The sequence below is a fragment of the Arvicanthis niloticus genome, chromosome 25 (assembly GCF_011762505.2).
Source record: "Arvicanthis niloticus isolate mArvNil1 chromosome 25, mArvNil1.pat.X, whole genome shotgun sequence".
NCBI lineage: Eukaryota > Metazoa > Chordata > Mammalia > Rodentia > Muridae > Arvicanthis > Arvicanthis niloticus.
The window spans coordinates 16934981-16955943 of NC_133433.1; the positions used below are offsets into that span (position 1 = coordinate 16934981).

The 20963-nt window shown below is 41.0% G+C and overlaps 1 protein-coding gene across 1 annotated transcript in view; it reads left to right on the forward strand.

The window, feature by feature from the left end:
* Necab1 (N-terminal EF-hand calcium binding protein 1) overlaps positions 1 to 20963 on the forward strand; it is a 150113-nt gene that overhangs the window by 52695 nt on the left and 76455 nt on the right. The window contains exon 5 of the mRNA XM_076924129.1: positions 672 to 769. Coding sequence (XP_076780244.1) covers positions 672 to 769 — 98 coding nt within the window. The remainder of the gene's footprint in view (positions 1 to 671; positions 770 to 20963) is intronic.

Sequence of the window (20963 nt, forward strand, 5' to 3'; positions counted from 1 at the left end):
TTTTGTTAAGACTGGATGTCCCTGATTTTAGAAATCTGAGTTCTATAAATGAAGTTTCACTTTATCTGTATTACATTTCATTTAATTTGAAATTATTTTGTGTTCCACATTTTCATTTTAATCATAATATCCAAAGCATTATTTATCCCTAGCAATGAAAAAAATATGACAAACATGGCTTTTGCTCCATTGAAATAAATCTCTGAAGTCATGAGTTGCCATGTGGCAGACTTGTGCCCATGGGTAGAGCCCCAGCTGGCCTCCCTTGTGATTTTTCAGCATCAAACCTTGAGGGAAAGCTAACCTTCCTAAATGTGTCCTAGAAGAAATGAGAACAGTTTTGCATTTTTTTCTGAAATCATTATTCTAGTGGAATCTCTAATAACCTACTATTCAGAAGAACATTTTATTAACTCAACCTGAGTCGTACCCTGACTCATGTCCCACCCACCCACAGTTTTATAAAAAAGAACACTTTTTGTGGGTACTTTCTTTTCCAATGAAATTAGTATACTACCTTAATTTCATTTGAAAGATATTCAGTTATCATTTATATAAAGCCACTATTTGCTTACTGATTTATGGAGTAAACTATCAGTTGTTTTTGTGATTTTTCTTTTATGTTTATCTAAACCCCAATATAAATTTATTTTAATACTTTTACTTTCCAGAATATTTTTCTCAGCACTTGGGTGAATATGAGAATGTTCTGGCCGCACTTGAAGACCTGAATCTCTCCATCCTGAAGGCAATGGGCAAAACAAAGAAAGTAAGGCAGTGTCAATGGTTATTCTCTAGAACAACATCTTCCTTGAAAAATATTTTCTTGAAACTCATATGCATTTCTCAATTTATCATGAAAATACAGATTGCTTCTATCAGTGATGGTTAATTTTTTAATATTGACTATATTCTTCCCTCACAGTGCAATCGCAAGTATTAACTGTGCACTGTAGACTATTTTGTGTGGAGCATACAAATATACCCAAAGCTATTCTCAAAATTATTAATATGGTGGTAATGCATGTGTGTAAATAAACACATTATCATGTTACAGAGAGGAACCCAAGATGGAAAACTTAGTTCACACTGAAAGAGATAACACCTGAGAATTTAGAAAGAAAGATCTTAGTCATTAGACAACAGAGAGGTAACAGCATGTTCATAAGCTCTGTGTCAGAAATGGCCCCAGAGCACTCAAGGAAATAAACATGAATAGTAAGACTAAAAGTTTGGAAAAGTGAGAGAATCACACAATTGAAGATGAAGCTGGATTAGAGAAGGGCTACATCCTCCATGATGCCCCCAACGCTAAGGATGTAAGCCTACATCCAAGATGCAAATAAGACAGCATTTCAAGCAGAGATATGAAAGCTCATTTAGCCTTTTGGAAAGAGCACATGAGAGTTAGCCTGTAATTGAGATGAGGATTCAAGGGCATAGAATCAGGAAGGTGGATAGGGAGGCTGGTTAACCAGTTCTGGTAAGAGATGCTTGTATTTGCAGGACAAATTGATGGTAAATACGGAGATCAAAAAGTGGCTTGAACTTGTGTTTGCCACAATAGCTGTAGAATCTGGAGAAATATAGAATCTCATGAGATGAAGGGGGGGGGGGTCAAGATAAACCTAATCTTTAGCTTGGATACTTGGGAAGTGACTTTACCAAGACAGAATGTTGAAAGAAAACCAAGCGTGGGGATGTAACAGCATAGGCGTTTATTGACTGTACCCTGCCTTAGTGGTGTCTAAAAGAAGGCAACTAAACCACTGGAGAGAGAAATCTCTTTCTCATAAGGAACATCTAGTGCTGGAATTGCCATAAAATCTTGGATTGTGTCATCTACATACAGGGAAGTAACTAAACGAAAGAGAGACTCTAATCCTGCTCAATAAGACAATGCAGCTTTTGATGCTGATGGAAAGAGAAGGAGCCAGGAAGGCTGGGAATGGGGTGAGAAGTGTTAAGACAAGCCAGGAACTTACAATGTTTACAAGCTGAAGAAAAATATTTTAAACTGTCGTGAGTGGTTAAATGTCGACTGCTATGCAGAAATTAAGAGGCAAGAATTAAATATTTAACTGACAGTGAATCAAGTGGCCCGTTAGTATTTAAAATACTTGACAGGTAAGATGTTTTTAAAGCATACGTAGAATTCCTAAGCAAAGACAACAAATCTATACAATTTTAGATTCCTAAAGCCACATGAAAAAGAGTGACATGAGATTATTTAAAATGCAGATGTTTGCAGCATCACAATCTGGAAAGAGTGAAGCAGACGGGCACTGGGCACGACCCAGACAGAAGGAGCATTGAGCATCTTGATCCCCTGGGGCAAGAGCCACAGGTTTAAGTAGGGAATGAAAGGCTAAGGAATCTGTGGTGACATTTGCCACCACAACAGGGAGAGTAGTGGTTGGGCTGATGCAGAGACCTGGTGGGAGTTTATGTAAGAAGCGCTTAGAGCCTCACAGCCCATCCTCTGCTCAACAATGACTTTCTGTCAACCAAGGTTTGTAGTCATTTCAAAAGTAAAATATTAAATTTGGTCTGGAGCCATACTAGACATAGATGACAGAGTAAATAGGAGGTTGCATCATAAATGAAGAGGCATCCAGTTTTTTTACTCACTAAATTCTCCAAGTCTTGGTAATATTTCCTCCAGGCAACAGGAAGACTCTTCTTTCAAAAGCCCCAACGGTACAAAATGACAAAATTGAAGAGTCATGAAGGATACAGTCTGGAAAAAAACTTCTCTTCTCTAATACCAACCAACATGTTCTTAACCCACCTACTGCCAATTATGCAATCTGTTGAGAAGAATGACCAGACTTCTTATAGAGGGCAGAGATACAAATAGGATGAAAAAAAAAAAAAAAAAAGAACAGAGAAAAACAGAAAAGAGCTAACATAGGAACTATGCAGGAAAATAAAATTTTCAAAAATATTATCTTCCATCCTCCCCTTTCCCAGCAATGGGCAAAAAGACACCTTGTTGTTCTTATATCAGTCAGGGGTAGAGCAACAGGCAGTTTTTTGTTCATGCTGCTTGATGCCTGGGGCACATAAAAAATCAAATCAAATCCAGGCAGCACAGCATGGGAGGAAGAAGATAGACAGAGACCTGTGTCTGCCACGCTATATGGTACAGTCAGGGAAAGAAGAAGATGTTCATGGACCTGCCCTCTACCCCTCAGCACAGATGGGCCATAAACACACAGAGCTCCACTACCACCACACAGTACAGGGAAGAAGATGAAAGACAGACAGAGACCTAGGGACCACTATGCCATCCACAGACCTGCCCTCCTGCACACAGCACAGCCTGGCCATAAACACCCGTTTGCTGCCACACCATGTGGGGCAGATGGAGAATGTCACCCAGGGGCTTGCCAGCATAGCCTGTGGCCAGGCTGCAGTGGGAGACACCACAACATCTGAGTATGGGGTGGTCACATGGGAGAGAAAAAGAAGCGGAACAGCTTAAGCATTCTGAACAGAGATAGACCTGGACATTCGAAGGCGAGGAGGAATAGCCTGTTGTGAGTGGCCAGCCCCATCAACTGGAGTCGTAGTGAGGTCCCATCCCGAGCTGCCACTGAGGGCCGTGTCTGGGTTCCTGGCTATGCAGCAGCAGACGTCAGTGTCATGTCCGTATCTCATATTAACACTAGAGAACGGGTTTCTGGTGCGGCAGCCAACTGGGACCACGTGGATATCCAAGAGCTATAGAGAGCTGCCCCTGCCCCTTGCTTGTGGCAGTACTCTGGAGAGCTGGCTCCCAGGTCTCACCAGTTGCAGTACTGAGGGGAGCAGGGCCCAGGCAGCACAGCGGAGCTGGCTCTGGTGGGTATGGCTCGAGAGTGGGAGAGCTATCTCTGGCTGTTGGGTAAGCTACCCACAGGTCATAAGCACAGGAAAGCCAGTTCTGCCCCTCATCAGCTGCAGCACTCGGGAGAGCAGGCCCTGCACCTTGCCTGGACAGCACAGCACAACTGACCCTAGTGGTATTAGTGCAGATGAGCCAGTCCCAAGGGCGAGAGCACTGGAGAACTACCCCCCACCTCGTTCCTGTCACCCATCTGCCATGAAGTGGCGAGTGTACAAGAATGATGCTCTTCCCTCCTAGCCCCTCATCACCTGCAATAGTAGGGCGAGCTGGCCTCAGGGTCATGAGAGCAAGCGAACCAGCCCTGTCCCTCTCCGTTGCAGCACTCAGGAGAGTGGGCCCTGCACCTCTCCTGGGCTGCACAGTGGAGCTGCCCCTGGTGGTGAAGGAACTACTGAGCCACCCGCAAGGATTTCAGAGTGGAGAAAGCTCTCCCAGCCCCTTGCAGGCTGCAGCACTTGGAAATGTGGGCCCCACAACTTGACTGGGCAGCACAGTGAAACTGGCTCTGGTGCTTTGGGGAGAGGGGCATCCTGGGTCTGGGAGAAGTGGGGCTAGTATACCAGCCCTGAGGGCATACATAACAGGAAGTATGGAAGAGTAGGAAGGAGAGCTGTCTTAAATGCCTCCTGTCTTTGGCAGCAAAGAGTGACCTAGCTGCATCACTGGTGGTTCCTATGAAGGAGAGCCTGTGGGCTGAACATTACAGCTACCATACAGGCCCAAATTCAGGGCTCTGAGTTGGCCCACCAAAAATCTATATCGTTTTCGAACAGTTGGGAAAGGAGAAAGAGCCAGTCCTGTTGATCCAAAGCAGCACGATCTCCATGACACAGGGCATCAACAAAATAATCAGGAGTCCCAGTGAGCATCCAATATTGATGGTGTCACAGAAGCCAGAGATCTTGAATCAGACCACTGCCTCATAGCAAGAAACATTTGCAAGTGAAGATGTGTGGACAGAGGGATATACTGCGGAACGCACTGCGACATACTATAGCTGCCATGATGCGATGTCTCGATGCTTTGGAGCGTGTGTGTGTGTGTGTGTGTGTGTGTGTGTGTGTGTTTATTTGGGAGGAGTTTGCAAGAGCAAAGGACAGATATAAGGAGACAAGGAGATGAGAGAGACTGGAGTGCATGATGGAAAACTCACAAAGAATCAATAAATAGTTAAAATATATATATTATCTTAAACCTCCTTATAAAATAGGACAAGATACTATACTTATGAAGAAAGAAATAACAGACAACCCAAAGCAAGAAAGTGAAATGAGAGAGTAGAAATAATACTAACAGATTTTTAGAAAATAATGTTTAGAAAGTCTTCCCAAATGCGAAAGAAGACAGGCAATCCAAGTACCAGCCAATGATGTTTTATACTCAAAATGAACTGCACATAAGGTGAGCAGATCCAAGAGAACAAGAGTGGAAACCGAAAGCGTTTTAACTTGACTTCCTCAGAAGACTGTGGGAACTGTAACTAACTTTTGCCCTTGGTTAATTTATCAACAGAAGAGGTCATTTTAACATCTATTCTGGGCCTCCTACTGGAGGCTACTTGGAAGGTGCCAACATGAAGCTGGCAAGCTCAGTGCTTGCCTAGGATACACACTACAGCTAGCCTAAGGAACATAGCAAATCCCTGGGCCATAAAAACTAAAGAATAGGGCAAGGGAGTGGTTAAGGTGTATCTCTACAGCACCTGTTTAGTATCCATGAGGTCATAAGTTCAATTCCCAGTTCTACAAATAAATGAATAAAGATCTGTTTGACACATATTGTGCTTTGAATGTGAAATATACTCCAAGATCATGTGTTTGAACATTTAGTTCCCAGATGACTTCACTGCTTGGGAAAATTGTAGCAGTTTTAGGAAGCAATGCCAGCCTGGAGAAGTTGATCCCTGGGGGCAGACTTTGAGGTTTTATGGCCCTGCTCCACTTCCTGTCTGCTCTTTACTTCTTATTCTGCCAAGATACAAAACTGCAAAGAGTCCCAGCTGCTCACTTCTGACACCAGGAAGCTGCCCACCTCTGTGCCTTCTCCTGCAAGGTAGACAGTATCTCTTCAAACTGCGAGTCAAAATAGATTCATTCTCTCATAAGCTGATCCTTATTAGATCTGTAGAAACAGCAATGAGAAAATCAACTAACACAAAGTGGTTTTCCTTTTTTAAAAAAACTTTTATTAATCATTCTATTTGTTTACATCTCAAATGATATCCCACTTCCCAATTACCCCCCCTACCCACCCCCTATCCCATGATATCCCACTTCCTGGGCACCCCTCCGCCATCCCTTTTGCCCCACCCATCCACACTCTCCTGCCCTACTGTTTCAGCATCCCCCTGGGGCATCAAACCTCTCCTGGACCCAGGGCCTCCCTTCTTGTTGCTGTCCAGCAAGGCCATCCTCTGCTGCATATGTGTCTGGAGACAGATTCCTTTCAGTACACTCCTTGGTTGGTGGCCTAGTTTCTGGGAGAACTGGGTGGTCAGGCCATTGTTCTTCCAATGGGGTTGCAATACCCCTCTGCTCCTCCAGTCCTTCTGCCAACTCCCCCACCAAGTTCCCTGAGGTCAGCCTGATGGTTGGCTCCAAGCATCCACTCTGAATTGGTCACTTTCTGGCCAGACCTCCCCAGGAACTGCCACACTTGGTTCCTGTCTGCAAGCGCTTCTTGACCATTGTTTGGTGTCTGCAGACATGATGTATCCTCAGGTTGGGCTGTTCCCCATTTGGCCCTTTCTTCAGTCTCTGTTCCATATTTTGTCCTTGTTCTTCCTTTGGACAGAAGCATTTCTGGGTAAAAAGAACTTTGAGATGGTCTTCGACCAGGGGTTGTTCCTATCTACTGGAGGTGGTCTCCACAGGTTCTATTTCCCCCTTCTCTGCATATTACAACTAAAGTCAATCCCATTGAGTCCTGGGAGCCTCACATTTCTCTGGTGTCTGGGACCCACCAGCGGCAACCTCCAGTTTCTCATCCCCCTTGCTACCTATTTCTATTCAATTTCCTGACCCTCTGTACCTCTCTCAATTGTCCTCCAGATTCGGATACTGCCACCTTTATTTACTCTTCCTTCTTTCTCCCTCCCCTGTTCCCCTCTCCTTCCCACAGTCATCCTATTCCCCTCTTAGTGCAGGACTGAAACATTCACTCCCTGATCTTCCTTCCTTCTATGCCCCATATGGTCTGTAGGTTGTATCATATGCATTGTGAGCTTTTTAGTATCTGCTTATTAGTGAGTGCATACCATGTGTGGTTTTTTTGTATCTTGGTTACCTCACTCAGGATGACATTTTCTAGTTCCACCCATTTGCCTAAGAATTTCATGAATTCATTGTTTTTAATACCTGAGTAGTACTCCATTGTGTAAATGTACCACCTTTTCTGTATACATTCTTCTGTTGAGGGACATCTGGGTTCTTTCTAGCTTCTGACTATTATAAATAAGGCTGCTATGAACATAGTGGAGCATGTGTCCTTGTTAAATGTTGGAGCATCTTTTGGGTATATACCCAGGAGTGGTATAGCTAGGTCCTTAGGTAGTACTATGTCCAATTTTCTGAGGAACCTCCAGACTTATTTCCAGAGTGGTTGTACCATCTTGCAATCCCACCAACAGTGGAGGAGTGTTCCTTTTTCTCCACATCCTTGCCAGCATCTACTATCACCTGAGTTTTTGATCTTAGCCATTCTGACTGGTGTGAGGTGGAATCTCAGGGTTGTTTTGATTTGCATTTCCCTGATGACTAAGGATGCTGAACATTTCTTTAGGTGCTTCTCGGCCATTCAACTTTCCTCAGTTGAGAATTCTTTGTTTAGCTCTGTGCCCCATTTTTAATAGGGTTATTTGGTTCTCTGAAATCTGCCTTCTTGAATTCTTTGTATATTTTGAATATTAGTCCTCTATCAGATGTAGAGTTGGTAAATATCTTTTCCCAATCTGTGGGTTGCCGTTTTGTCCTCATCAAAATTCCAACTCAATTCTTCATAGACTTAGAAAGAGCAATTCACAAATTCATTTGGAATAACAAAAAAACTTAGGATAGCAAAACCTATTCTCAACAATAAAAAAAAAGTTCTGGGGGAATCATTATTTCTGACCTCAAGCTATGCTATAGAGCAATAGTGTTAAAAACTATTGGTACAGAAACAGGCAAATAGACCAATGGGATAGAACTGAAGACTCAGACATGAACCCACACCTATGGTCACTTGAGCTTTGACAAAGAAGCCAAAACTATTCAAAAATATGTGGAAAAAAAGACAGCATTTTCAACAAATGGTGCTGGTTCAACTGGAGGTCAGCATGTAGAAGAATGCAAATTGATCCATACCTATCTCCTTGCACAAAGCTCAAGTCCAAGGAGATCAAGGACCTCCACATAAAACCAGATACACTGAAACAAATAGAGGAGAAAGTGGGGAAGAGCCTAGAATACTTGGGCACAGCGCTTTCCATTCTTTAGGTCTTCTCTTCATTGGCCTCATTAAGAACTTGTCTTGCTACCTTGCTACAAAGTTTCACATCTGTTACAAAATCCACTTGTTTGTTGCTATTGGCCATCACAACGAGTAACTATGTAATTAAAAATGTTTGTATAAAACAAAAGCAACATCTTTATTTGTTTGTTTGTTTATTTTACTTGTCACAGTTGCCCTAAGTCCCGGAAAGGTCCTCACAATTTAAATTTTCTTCTGGTATTAAATAAATATTGTAATTAAAGGAGCATTCATACAGAAAAAAAGATTCTAAATTCTAGAAGCTTTCAATTTTATTAAAAAAATAGGAGGTAAAATGAGCACATAATCTTTTATATTTTTATACAAGCATGCACTAAAATCCTGTTCTTTTTCTTCTGTTAATACAATGAAGCCTTGTGACATTTAAACAGGAGCCAATCTTTTATTCTCATCTCTTAAGTTGAATTCTTTTTCTTGGCATTGACCCTTAACATGTGCTTGATTTACGTAATACTGCTTAACCTATGAAAACAGCTTTTTCTAAAAGAAAAGGTGAAACAGTAAAAAAAAATAAAATTAGAAATCATACCTTAGTATGATAGCTCCAAGATCGGTGAAATGCAGGCATCCCAACTCCATTCAAGGCCCAGGTGACCTGTTATCTCCTCTGTGTTGCCAGCATGAGGAAGTCTGCTAACTGACAGCCAGCATTTCTCTTTTAGAAACCTGGTATATTTTTATCCAGATGAAAAAGTACTGTCTCAATGGGAAGGGCTGACATTCCCGGCTTTTAGAAAAAGTGAAATACAAGCCATCTGCGGTGTCTTGACTGGCAGCACATCTGTTTGCCATATCAGAAAAGAGATAAATGGGTTCTGAATGTTTAACTCAAGCCCCAGAAAGTGAGTCAGGGCAGATACAGTGTACCATGGCCACTATAAAATTACTATGAAGCCAAAGTTTATCATGTGATGGTATGAAACATGTGATATTCCCTGTTTGTTGATTGATAATGCTTAGAAGGTTATTCAAAGCTAAAATGAAGAATGGTATTTTTAAAATGATATTTAGGATATGGTAGTTACCATATTGAATGTTGCTATGGGAATTTCTAAATAGAAAATGTGCTCATATAGTTTTTCATCTAGAATTCAATTTTAAGCAAGGATATCTTGCATTATGTCTTTAATATTTAAGAAAATGAGTCTTGGGTTTCTAGAAGAGTTGGACCTCTGTCATTCCTGGTTCTTCTATCTGCTTTGGGGTTACTCTTTCTCTGGCAACTCTGGACACCTTCACCCCAAACTTTCCCTAGTTCTGTTATCCCCATTTTCCAAGTACTCAGCATCTGAGCTTCTCTGAGACATGGATTTCTCTCAGTATTAAAATATTGCGATACATTCTGAGTTTTATTATGAGTGCAAAAATGAATAAATATTCCTGATTCTCAGATTTATCATTTAAAAAAATAGCCCTCTTTCCTTTGTTGTTTCATTGTTACCCTTTACAATGGTTTTTAGAGTAAAATGGAAGGGAATTCTTGAACTTTGTGGCAAAGTATTTTCCAAACAGCTTATTTGATACCTCTTCTGTCCCCCCCCCTCTTTTTTTGTGAATGTGTGTAGTGAGGAGGCCATGGGAAACAAGATAGAAGGGTCTCGAGACCACAGACTGAGCCTAGCAGGAGAGAAGTTCTATGCTTTAGAACCCAGGTCTAAGCTTTAGAACCTTCTTGCGGACTTCTGCCCAGTACTTGGCAAAAGGTAACACTAGGCTTCTAGGGAGGTCACTCGATTAATTGTCTATGGCATTGTCCTCTCATTGGACGCCTTCGTAAGCCTGAAGAACTCCACATAACTGCTGACTCAGAAACTAAGCTATCTTCTGCAAAAGACCCCATTACCTCTGACTAGACAAAGAGGGACAAACCTGAGGTGAGAAACGACTGAATGTGACTTTTGAGGTGATGTGAAAGTGAGAAGAAGCTTACTGATACCATTGATGAGGAGATGCAGGTAATTAATCCATGCAGAGGTCATCAGCAAGGTGATGGCTGAGAGGGTAGAGAACAGAGTCATAGCCAAGGCTAGGCTGGCTGGGGACTTGGATTGGCTCTCTTTCAATAACCATGACACTGGTACTTTCTTGCCTTTGCTGGAGCCACACCCTATTCTGGTGGCTGATGTGACTTCCCGTAGCCAAGTTACTAGATGGCTACTGGCTCTTCTTGGCTGCTTGAGTAGTCAGTGCTTGAGTACCTGTGAGGAAAATGAAGATGAGGGCGCTGAAAAGATGGCTCTGTGGCTAAAAGCACTCGCTATGCTTACAGAGGACCTGAGTTCAGTTCCCAGCTCCCACTTGACACAGCTCATAACTGCCTGTGTTCCAGGGGTCCCAGCACCCACTTCTAGCTCCACAGGCATCTTTACACAGGTGGCTCACATACAGACAAGCAGAAACCCGTGCATACATTTAAATACACTTAGAAACAAAAAAAAACGAGGACTAGAGGCTATAACACAGTGGAGCTAAGAAAAAAACAGACTAATCCGCTCTTACATATGTATTTAGAGTTTTCAGTATTCCTTAATGTGCATTATTCTTTTTCTGTTCTTTATAATTAATATTGTAAGTTAGCATAAAAAGTAACGGTTTTCATATATGTATTACATTGTACACTATCCTTTATCCATTCTTCTCTGTCCTCCCATCATTCTGTCACTATCCTCCCCACAAGTTCCACAAGTCATCATTCCTCCCCTTTTCTACAGCCTCATCCCACCGACCTCAAATTCAGACCTATCAAACCCAGAGTCAGTCTCATCTGGGCTTTTCCCTGAGCACTTTCCTCATCTGAGCTCCCCACCACATGTGCTTGTCAGTTCCCAGTCCTCCTGCTCTTGGTAGCTGTCTCCTAGACCTCTGGCTCATCCTAGGATTGCGGCAGGTAAAATTCAGACTCCCTGACAAGAGATTCTTCTGCATTCTTGGTTTCCTTGGGAACACGGTGTTTTGTTGTTGTTTCATCCCAGATGCTGCCCCCAGTCTTCCCTTCATAGCCTAACCTCCCTCTCCTCTGCTGAGAAGATGGAGCCCTCCCCCTCCTGTACAACAGTAGATTCTATCTCGACATTTACCCTGACACTGCCCTCAAGTCAGGCAGAGAGAACAATGTGATTCCACTGCTGAGTTCTCTCTCCAGTGGAATCACTGTCTCATTAAAACCTGCAGCTGTTGCATGAGGTTCCTACTCCATATTATCCACTGGGCAGCCACCCATCTAGACCTGTTTGGATTGATTGTCTTTTGTTCCATAGGTCACCTAGCCTAGCCCCTCTCAGCACTTTTCAGAAGTGTTATATTACTGCCTTGAAGGGTTCTGGGAGCTCTCCTGGAAGAAGTGTGTCAGTCTCTCTCTCTCTCTCTCTCTCTCTCTCTCTCTCTCTCTCTCTCTCTTTCTCTCTCTCATACTAACTCTTAACTAGATCCACCACCTTATTCAGAGATTTTAGTTATTCTTGGTAATGTCCTAGTGAGGCGTGCTACACGGATGATAATATTTCCACATCAAAAGTGAGGAAATAGGCTCTCTCGTTATTAATGGACTTACGGAGACAACCAACAAATCTTCACTTACTTTTTCTATACTTTTCAACATGTGTTTATTTGTGTGTCTATGTGTGTAGGTGTATGGGCACTGTCACTGTGTGGTGATGCATGTGTATGGAGCACTAGACAATTTGAGGAGTTAGTTTTTGATGTAACTAAGGCATGGCAGCAAGTTCCTCACCTACAGTAGCCATCTAATCAGCATCCCCCCTCCCCCCGTTTTTTAAATTTAAGGTTTATAACTTCACATTTGACATTACAAATATAAAATCCTAACTTACATCATTATGAAAACTTCAGAGTGTTAGTTACTCTGGATTTTTATTAAACAATTGACCTCTTGAGTGTTCGCCTGTGGAAAGATCCGAAGCTGTCCAATCTGTTTCTTATCATCTTCTCGTGCATAGTTTTTACACATTGAACAAGTACATTCCAGAGCTCAGTGCAAGAAATTATGGACAGAAGCAGATGATAGTTAAATGCTTAAATAATAATTAAATGCTAAAAACAAAAGAAAAAGACACATAAGCAAAGTTCTAAGCAAAGGAATTTGTAGATTTCTACAGTTTGATGTCATCAGAAAAGATTGGACTTGAGCTGGGAAATAGGTCAAGTCGCATTTCCTGTAAGAGAAGTAATGTTTAACCCCAGTGTAGTGCACGTGCCTATGATTTCAGAAGTAAGGGGCTGAGGCAAGAAGAGCATGGGCTCTAGGCAAGCCTAGGCTACAAAGTTAAAGATGTACTGACCTTTCAGCTTGCTAGAAGATGAAATATATCCCCTTCCAAAGATAACACGGTCAAGAACAAATGAACATTGGTGGGCTCCAGTTGACATATTTTCCAAGTAGCCAGGAAGTCCACCTTGACTGATTCATTCCTTCATCTATCACATCAAATGCCATGGTAATATCATGTGAGAGTCGGCTATCTTATTTTACTGACAAAACTGTGTCTGCCCTTTAATCCCAGCACTTGGGAGGCAGAGGCAGGCGGATTTCTGAGTTCGAGGCCAGCCTGGTCTACCGAGTGAGTTCCAGGACAGCCAAGGCTATACAGAGAAACCCTGTCTCGAAAAACCAAAAAAAAAAAAAAAAAAAAAAAAAAAAAAACAAAGAAAAAAAAAAAAAAACAAAAAACAAACAAACAAAAAAAACAAAAAAAAAAACATAAAAAAAACAAAACAAAAAAAAACAAAAAACAAAACAAAAAAAAAACAAAAAAACAAACAAACAAAAAAACTGTGTCTGCTTACATGGCCGAACAGCAGTTAACGTCCAGATACTTAACACATTTGAAAATTTGGAAACCCCATCCTCCTTTGGTTTTCCACCTCTAAGGTTTCCCCTCTGTTTTGCCATTTTTATATAAAGTTTGTAGCTGGTTTTTATTCTTTATAAATGCCTTTCATTAGAGTTGTTGAGATTTGTATAAATCTCAAACTTTGTAACTTTGAGAGAACCACGTAGATTTGACCTGGGTTCTCTTTAAGGTACATGCATCTCTTAGGGTTTTACTGCTGTGAACAGACACCATGACCAAGGCAACTCTTATAAGGACAACATTTAATTGTGGCTGGCTTACAAGTTCTGAGATTCAGTCCATTATCATCAAGGTGGGAACATGGCAGCATCCAGGCAGGCATGGTACAGGAGGATCTGAGAGCTCTACAACTTCATCTGAAGGCTGCTAGCAGAATACTGGCTTCCAGGCAGCTAGGATGAGGGTCTTAAAGCCCACACCCACAGTGACACACCTACTCCAACATGGCCACACCTTCTAGTAGTGCCACTCCCTGGGCCCAACATATACAAACCATTACAATGCATTTCTTTTGTTTATTCAACCTGGCTTTTCTCTCTTACTAATTTTTTATAGTATTTAATACAGATTCAAACAATTTCTTAGATCAGTTTATAGAGAGTTTGTATTTTGTGTCTTATGAACAGTGTTTTAGTGAATGATTTTCTTAAGTGGCCTCAGCAACTCTGCTGGCCACTCTCTTGAGTAGATAGATGCTCCATCAGTGAAGTGGGGTTGGCTTCCTTTGTTCTAGGCTTGAGATCTGTTGCCACTGTAGGCCTGTGTGTCTTCCAGAAAAAAACAACCAGTCTCCATAGTCTTTCGCTTCTCACATCTTCCTCCATTTTTCTAATCAGAAACTTTAAAGATTATATGGTTTGTATATGTTGGGCCCAGAAAGTGGCACTACTAGAAGGTGTGGCCATGTTGGAGTAGGTGTGGCCCTGTTGGAGTAGGTGTGTCTCTTCGGGTGTGGGCTTTAAGACCCTCCACCTAACTGCCTTGAAGTCAGTCTTCCACTAGCAGCCTTAAGATGAAGATGCAGAACTCTCAGATCCTCCTGTACCATACCTGCCTGGATGCTGCCAAGTTTCTATCTTGATGATAATGGACTGAACCTCTGAACTTGTAAGCCAGCCCCAATTAAATGTTGTCTTTTATAAGACTTGCCTTGATCATGGTGTCTGTTCACAGCAATAAAACCCCAACTAAGACAGTTTACATGTATTGTTATTCTATAAGGCAATAATAAATTGTTGCTTTCTCATTTAGAGCATTGTGCAAACCAGGTAGAGTTTTTAAAAAGTTAAGCTACTAAATATTACATATAAAAGCATGCTTAAAACTTCAGTGGATTTTTTAAATATTTTAATTCAGAAGACAAAAAAATAACAAAAAATGAACAAATTAAAATATGCATTAAATTAATTGCTAATGCATCAATGAAAACAATAAATATATATTTGATGTTAAATGAAGAGAGACCAGTGTCACCTGAGAGGCCACAAATGAGAAAGTCTTACACGACCACCAAAGAATGTGCAGAATTTTAATGAAGAGCAGATAGGAGAGCCAGTGAGTGATGACATTTCTTTGACCTTTTAAAGAGACACTTTTCAAGGCTGGCTCTGCTAGAAGCAGTCTCCCATGCACAGAAAAGTTGTCATTTTGAATGGATGGAATCAGGGCAGCAATGTGCAAATTTACAAAGTTTCATTCTATTTACTGTTTCCTCGCTGAGTATACATGACAGACAGGGAGTTGGCAAACATCTTGAGTTGACATGATTTAGAATAGCTCAACAGAGTCCTAGCAGTATAGCTCAGTATCAGAGCTTCCCCTAGCACTCAGAATACCCTGACTTGATCCCCAGCCTGTAGAAGTCAAAACAAAACACCAACAAATTCCTACAACTCTGACAGAAACTCACCAACATTCCCCAAAGCAGAAAGACCCCATTGATAATCTCATTTTGTGATTACATTATATTATTTGATAATCTTCTTAATTTTTCCAATCCTTTGCCTCCTGCCTCCCCTTCAGTCAATAACAAGAAGTATTAAGAAATGACTTTATTTTAGATCATATACTTATGATTTTTGAATAACTATTTCCTTTAATGTGGATTTTTAAAAATTATCTATCTTAAAAATGATAACTAGAACACATATGTTCTTTTCTGTATTTTCTTTCTTTCTTTTTTGGGGGGGATATTCTTTATTTACATTTCAAATGTTATCCTCTTTCCCCGTTTCACCCCCAGAACCTACTTATCCCATTGCCCGTCCCACTGCTTCCATTAGGGTGTTCCCTCACCCACCCACCCTCTTCTTTCTCCCCATCCTGGCATTCTCCTATACTGGGGCTTTGAGCTTCACAGGAACAAGGGCCTCTTCTCCCATTGTTGCCCAATAAGGCCATCCTCTGCTACATATGCAGCTGGAGCTCTGGGTTTCTCCATGTGTGCTCTTTGGTTGGTGGTTTATTACCTGGGAGCTCTAGGAGGTCTGATTGGTTGATATTGTTGTTCTTCCTATGGGGTTGAAACCCCTTCAGCTCCTTCCGTCCTCTCTCTAACTCCTCCATTGAGGACCTAGTACTCAGTCCAATGGTTGGCTACAACCATCCGCCTCTGTATTTGTCAGGCTCTGGCAAAGCCTCTCACAAGACAGCTATATCAGGTTCCTGTCAGCAGGCACTTCTTGGTATCCACAATAGTGTCTGGGTTTGATGACAGTATATGGGGTTGATCCCCAGGTGGGGCAGTCTCTAGATGGCCTTTCCTTCAATTTCTGCTCCACACTTTGTCTCCATATTTCCTCCCTTGAGTACTTTGTTCCCCCTTTTAAGAAGGATTGAAGCATCCACACTTTGGTCTTCCTTCTTCTTGAGCTTCATGTGGTCTGTGAATTGTATCTTGGATATTCCCAGCTTTTGGGCTAATATCCACTTATCAGTGAATGCATACCATGTGTGTTCTTTTGTAACTTTTTTACATCACTCAGGATGATATTTTCTAATTCCATCTATTTACCTAAGAATTTCATGAATTCATTGTTTTTAATAACTGAGTAGTACTCCATTGTGTAAATGTACCACATTTTCTGTATACATTCTTCTGTTGAGGGACATCTGGGTTCTTTCCAGCTTCTGGCTATTATAAATAAGGCTGCTATGAACATAGTGGAATATGTGTCCTTGTTATATGTTGGAGCATCTTTTAGGTATATGCCCAGGAGTGGTATAGCTGAGTCCTCAGGTAGTACTATGTCCAATTTTCTGAGGAACCTCCAGACTTATTTCCAGAGTAGTTGTACCAGCTTTCAATCCCACCAACAATGAAGGAGTGTTCCTCTTTCTCCACATCCTTGCCAACATCTGCTGTCACCTGAGTTTTTGATCTTAGCCATTCTGACTGGTACGAGGTGGAATCTCAGGGTTGTTTTGATTTGCAATCCTGATGACTAAGGATGTTGAACATTTCTTTAGGTGCTTCTGAGCTATTCATTATTCCTCAGTTGAGAATTCTTAGTTTAGCTCTGTACCCCATTTTTAATAGGGTTATTTGATTCTCTGGAGCCTAACATATATGTTCTTAATAGAGAGTTTTTTCTGCTCTGTAAAGTCATGTGCACACAGTACACTTTTAATACAAACATCTGGCTTATTTTGCAAAAGGCTATAGATTTGAACTACAGTCATAGGAGTGAATTTATAAACCTTTTTCAAAAGACTTGATCTTTGAAAGAAAAGTGAAGAAGAACTGTCATGAGGACCACACACACACAACTTGCTATTCATTTGTCTGGAAAATCATGTCTAATGTGACTCATATCTTTTGCCTGAAGAGAAAAAAAAGTGCAGGAAGAGAAACTCAAAAGTTGCTAGTGCTGTACTTCTCAGATATGACAGGCATCAATTATGATCATGAGAGTGGTATTCTTTTCTAATTTTAGACAATTGCATTTAGTTAGTTAGTTGGGGTGTGTGTGTGTGCGTTTGTGTGTGTGTGTGTGTTCACATAAGTATGCACATGTTTTTGCCCCTTTCATATCCTTGCTTGCTTCCTGTCATCTCTAAAATTGAGGAGGTTTACTTCAGTCATAACATTTCTCTCCTTCTTGGGACACCTCGCTGTGCATGGGTTGGCATATTTCTCTGTTCATGTATGTGTTATTCTAGGTATTTTAATGATTGCTAGAGATTTTTTTTCACTACTTCCAATAAGAACTACTTACTGATATGTAGAAAAACTTTAATGAAAAATGTCATTCTTGACCTGGTTGACTTTTGGTTATTATCAGCCACAAGTAAGTCAAAAAGCAGGCAGCCAAGGCTGCTAGAACTGGGTGTATTGCCCTTGAGTATTTTTTTCCACATGATCCAATCACAGAGGATAGATAAAACCCAAGAATGTTTACTGACAACATAGTAGCAATGTCATTAAATGTTCAGGACGTATTTGTGTAGACTTTTCTTTGTTTAGTGGAAAGCACCAGCTTACAAAGCTTACTAGTCTCTCCTAGAATAGTCATATGCTCTTCCATCCTGTTCTGATTACTAACGTTTCAACTGGAAGGAATTTGGCTGGTAGGAGGGTTACTGCACATGTGTTATCTCTCTTGTGGTAGAGAAATGTGTTACCTTCTGTTGTTATTTGAACCTGAAATATCCCTAAGAGACTCATAGTACTAGTTCATGTTTCTGTTTTAATAAACTGTAGACTCTTTGGATACAGAACCTAGATAAAAGGTCGGTGGGCATGAGCTTTTAGTCGTATAGTGTACCTATTCCTTCTTGTGACATTCTTTAAGCTTCCTTCCTGGTCTGGCTGTGATGTGAACTACTTTAATTTGCCATATCTTTCCCACCATGATACAGTGAAACTTATGAGCACTTTTCTCCCACAGATTTCTCTGTCGTGTATTTTTATCACTGGAATACAAAAGCTAACTGACATACAACATTAGTACCGAAGAAGCAAAGTCACTGCTGTAATACTAAACCTAGCTAAGGCATTCTTAGGATTCTAGACCTGGACTGTGGAGGGAACTTGAAATTTGGATATATAAGTGGAAGACTTCTGTAAGTTCAGCTGAACGGATAATTTTGATGGGCACTCAGGAGACTAGAACACTGGTAGTATCGCATGCTATGAGATTCCTGATGGGAGTAAGTATGTGTCATTCAACATTACATTCTGTTAAACAGTTTTTCTACATCTTGTCCATGACCTGAGAATTTGAATGAGGTTGAACTAGAAAGCAATGGACTAACTCATTTGATAGTGCAGATTTCAAGACAGAATAGCATTCGGGCTGTAGTGTGGTCACTGCCGACGGCCTTTATTTAGGGTTGCAGCAAAAACTGCAGAGAGCAAAAGTCAGAGCAGAAGGGCATGAAAAGCGTGCAATAAATCAAATGTTAAGGAGAAAATGATTGTGGTTGTTAAGTAAGCTAAGTCTGTGAAAAGGAAGCCTAGCACTTTGCACTGTAATAATAGGAAGGTTGCCTTTTACGAAGCTATCAAAACTCCTCTCATTACAGGCAACAGGATGGAAATTATAGACACATTTTAAAGAGGTCTCTTTCTGGGGGGAAAAAAGTGCTTCTTAGGTATCTTGCTTTCAAAGAACTGCAGTATTTTTGGTTCATTCACCCAGGAGACCACTAGAGCTCTGGTCCAGGAGGGACCTGCCATTGTCCAAGATGACAGCAGAGTATGAAGTCATTCACAGGGTGCTGGTTTTGCAGGTATGAAGAACACAAGCGTTACGCAATATTATAGAGGCTACCACCAGGATCTTTACTGGAGCTTGTGAGACTAGGTAATATCTATCAGGAGGACTCCCTGTGGGTAACCTTCAAGAACGTGATGTGTGAAGCAAGGAAAGTGAAGTCTATTCTGTAACAGAGACCCAAAAATGTAGTGATAATAAGATTGTGAAATTTCCAACAAAGAAAGTTCCAGGCAACAAATAGTCTCTCAGGAGAGAGGCTACAGGTCCTAACAACAATAAAGCCATGGGGACACTGTCATCTAAACACATTAAAATTCATCCTACACCACTGCATGCTCTGGGTGCTGGATGGAACTGCGGAACTCAGGATTTGTCCTTCTTAAAACAAGTCCTTTAATCTTGCATTTCTTCTCTTTCCGTTTCTTCCATATTATTTTGACCTCTGTTCTTTTGTAATTCAATGGTCCTTCTTTATGAGTGGAATTCCTCTGCCTTCCTCAAAACATTCCCCAGAATTTCACTTGCTTCTTTTCTGGCTGGTCCTGTAATAGCCTTGGCAATCCTATGAAATGTAAATACTGATTCACCCTGGTGCATTAATCAGGACTCTCTAGAGTAATAGAATTGAGAGAATGGAGTATATACAACTAGATAGAATGAATGCATCCATACACATACATATATACATCAAAGATATATGTACATGTGGGATTTATTAGAATGGTTTACAGGCTGTGATCCAGCTAGTCCCACAATGGCTGTCTAGCAATGGAAAATCCATGAAGCTGGACATCTCAGTTGGTATACAGTATACAGGCATACCAAAGAAATAGACTCTAATGCTAGTTAAGAAATGAACTTTCCATTGAAGGCAAAAGCAAGCTGAAAAATACCTAAAACCTTCTTCTATGTCCTTGATATTGGCTGCCACCAGAAGGTGTAATGCAGATTGCAGGTCGATCTTCCCACCTCAAAATATCCAGGTATCCAAATACCCATATCAAAATTAAAAGTGGGTCTTCCCACTTCACATAGTTAACAAAAATCCCTCACAGGTATATCCAGCCACATAGGTTTTAGTTAACTCCAGATGTAGTCAAATTGACAACTAAGAGTAGCAATCATATCTGGGAAACCTTTCTTTATCTTCTAAAAGAGGTTTGTTTACTCTCAAGTTCTTTGTATATATTCTATTACAATTTCTTTCTTTCTTTCTTTTTTTTTTTTAGACAGGGTTTCTCTGTGTAGTTCTGGCTGTCCTGGAACTCACTCTGTAGACCAGGCTGGCCTCGAACTCAGAAATCTGCCTGCCTCTGCCTCCCAAGTGCTGGGATTAAAGGCGTGCGCCACCACCGCCCGGCCTCATAACAATTTCTTAATCTTTGTCTTTTTAATTGATGTATACTATAATTTAGATCTGGAATGCCCCCAAAAGGTCTATATATTAAAGGTTTGGTTCTCAGATGACTAAGATATAATGAAAAGAACCTTATAAGGGAGGGCCTTATGAAAAGTCTTTAAGTCATTGGGGATGTGCACTTCAGGGAATAATGGATGATTCTACCTCCTTCCTCATCCCATCTTTTGTTACCAAGTTAAGAATTGGCTGGTTTTGCTCTTCCAGGTGCTACTGTTCCTTCAATAGAGAGATATCTAAAAACATCTGCCCTGTCAAATTGGGGCTCTCAAACTGTAAGCCAAAATTTATATTTTCTACTTATTGGCTAATTATCTCAGATATTAATTATGTCACTAACACAAAGTATCATTTCTCATTGTAGCATCAACAATTACTACTGGGGCTAGTAACCCATTCAAACGATCTTAAAAATAAATACTGGTGCCGGGCAGTGGTGGTGCATGCCTTTAATCACAGCACTTAGGAGGCAGAGGCAGGCGGATTTCTGAGTTCGAGGCCAGCCTGATCTACAGAGTGAGTTCTAGGGCAGC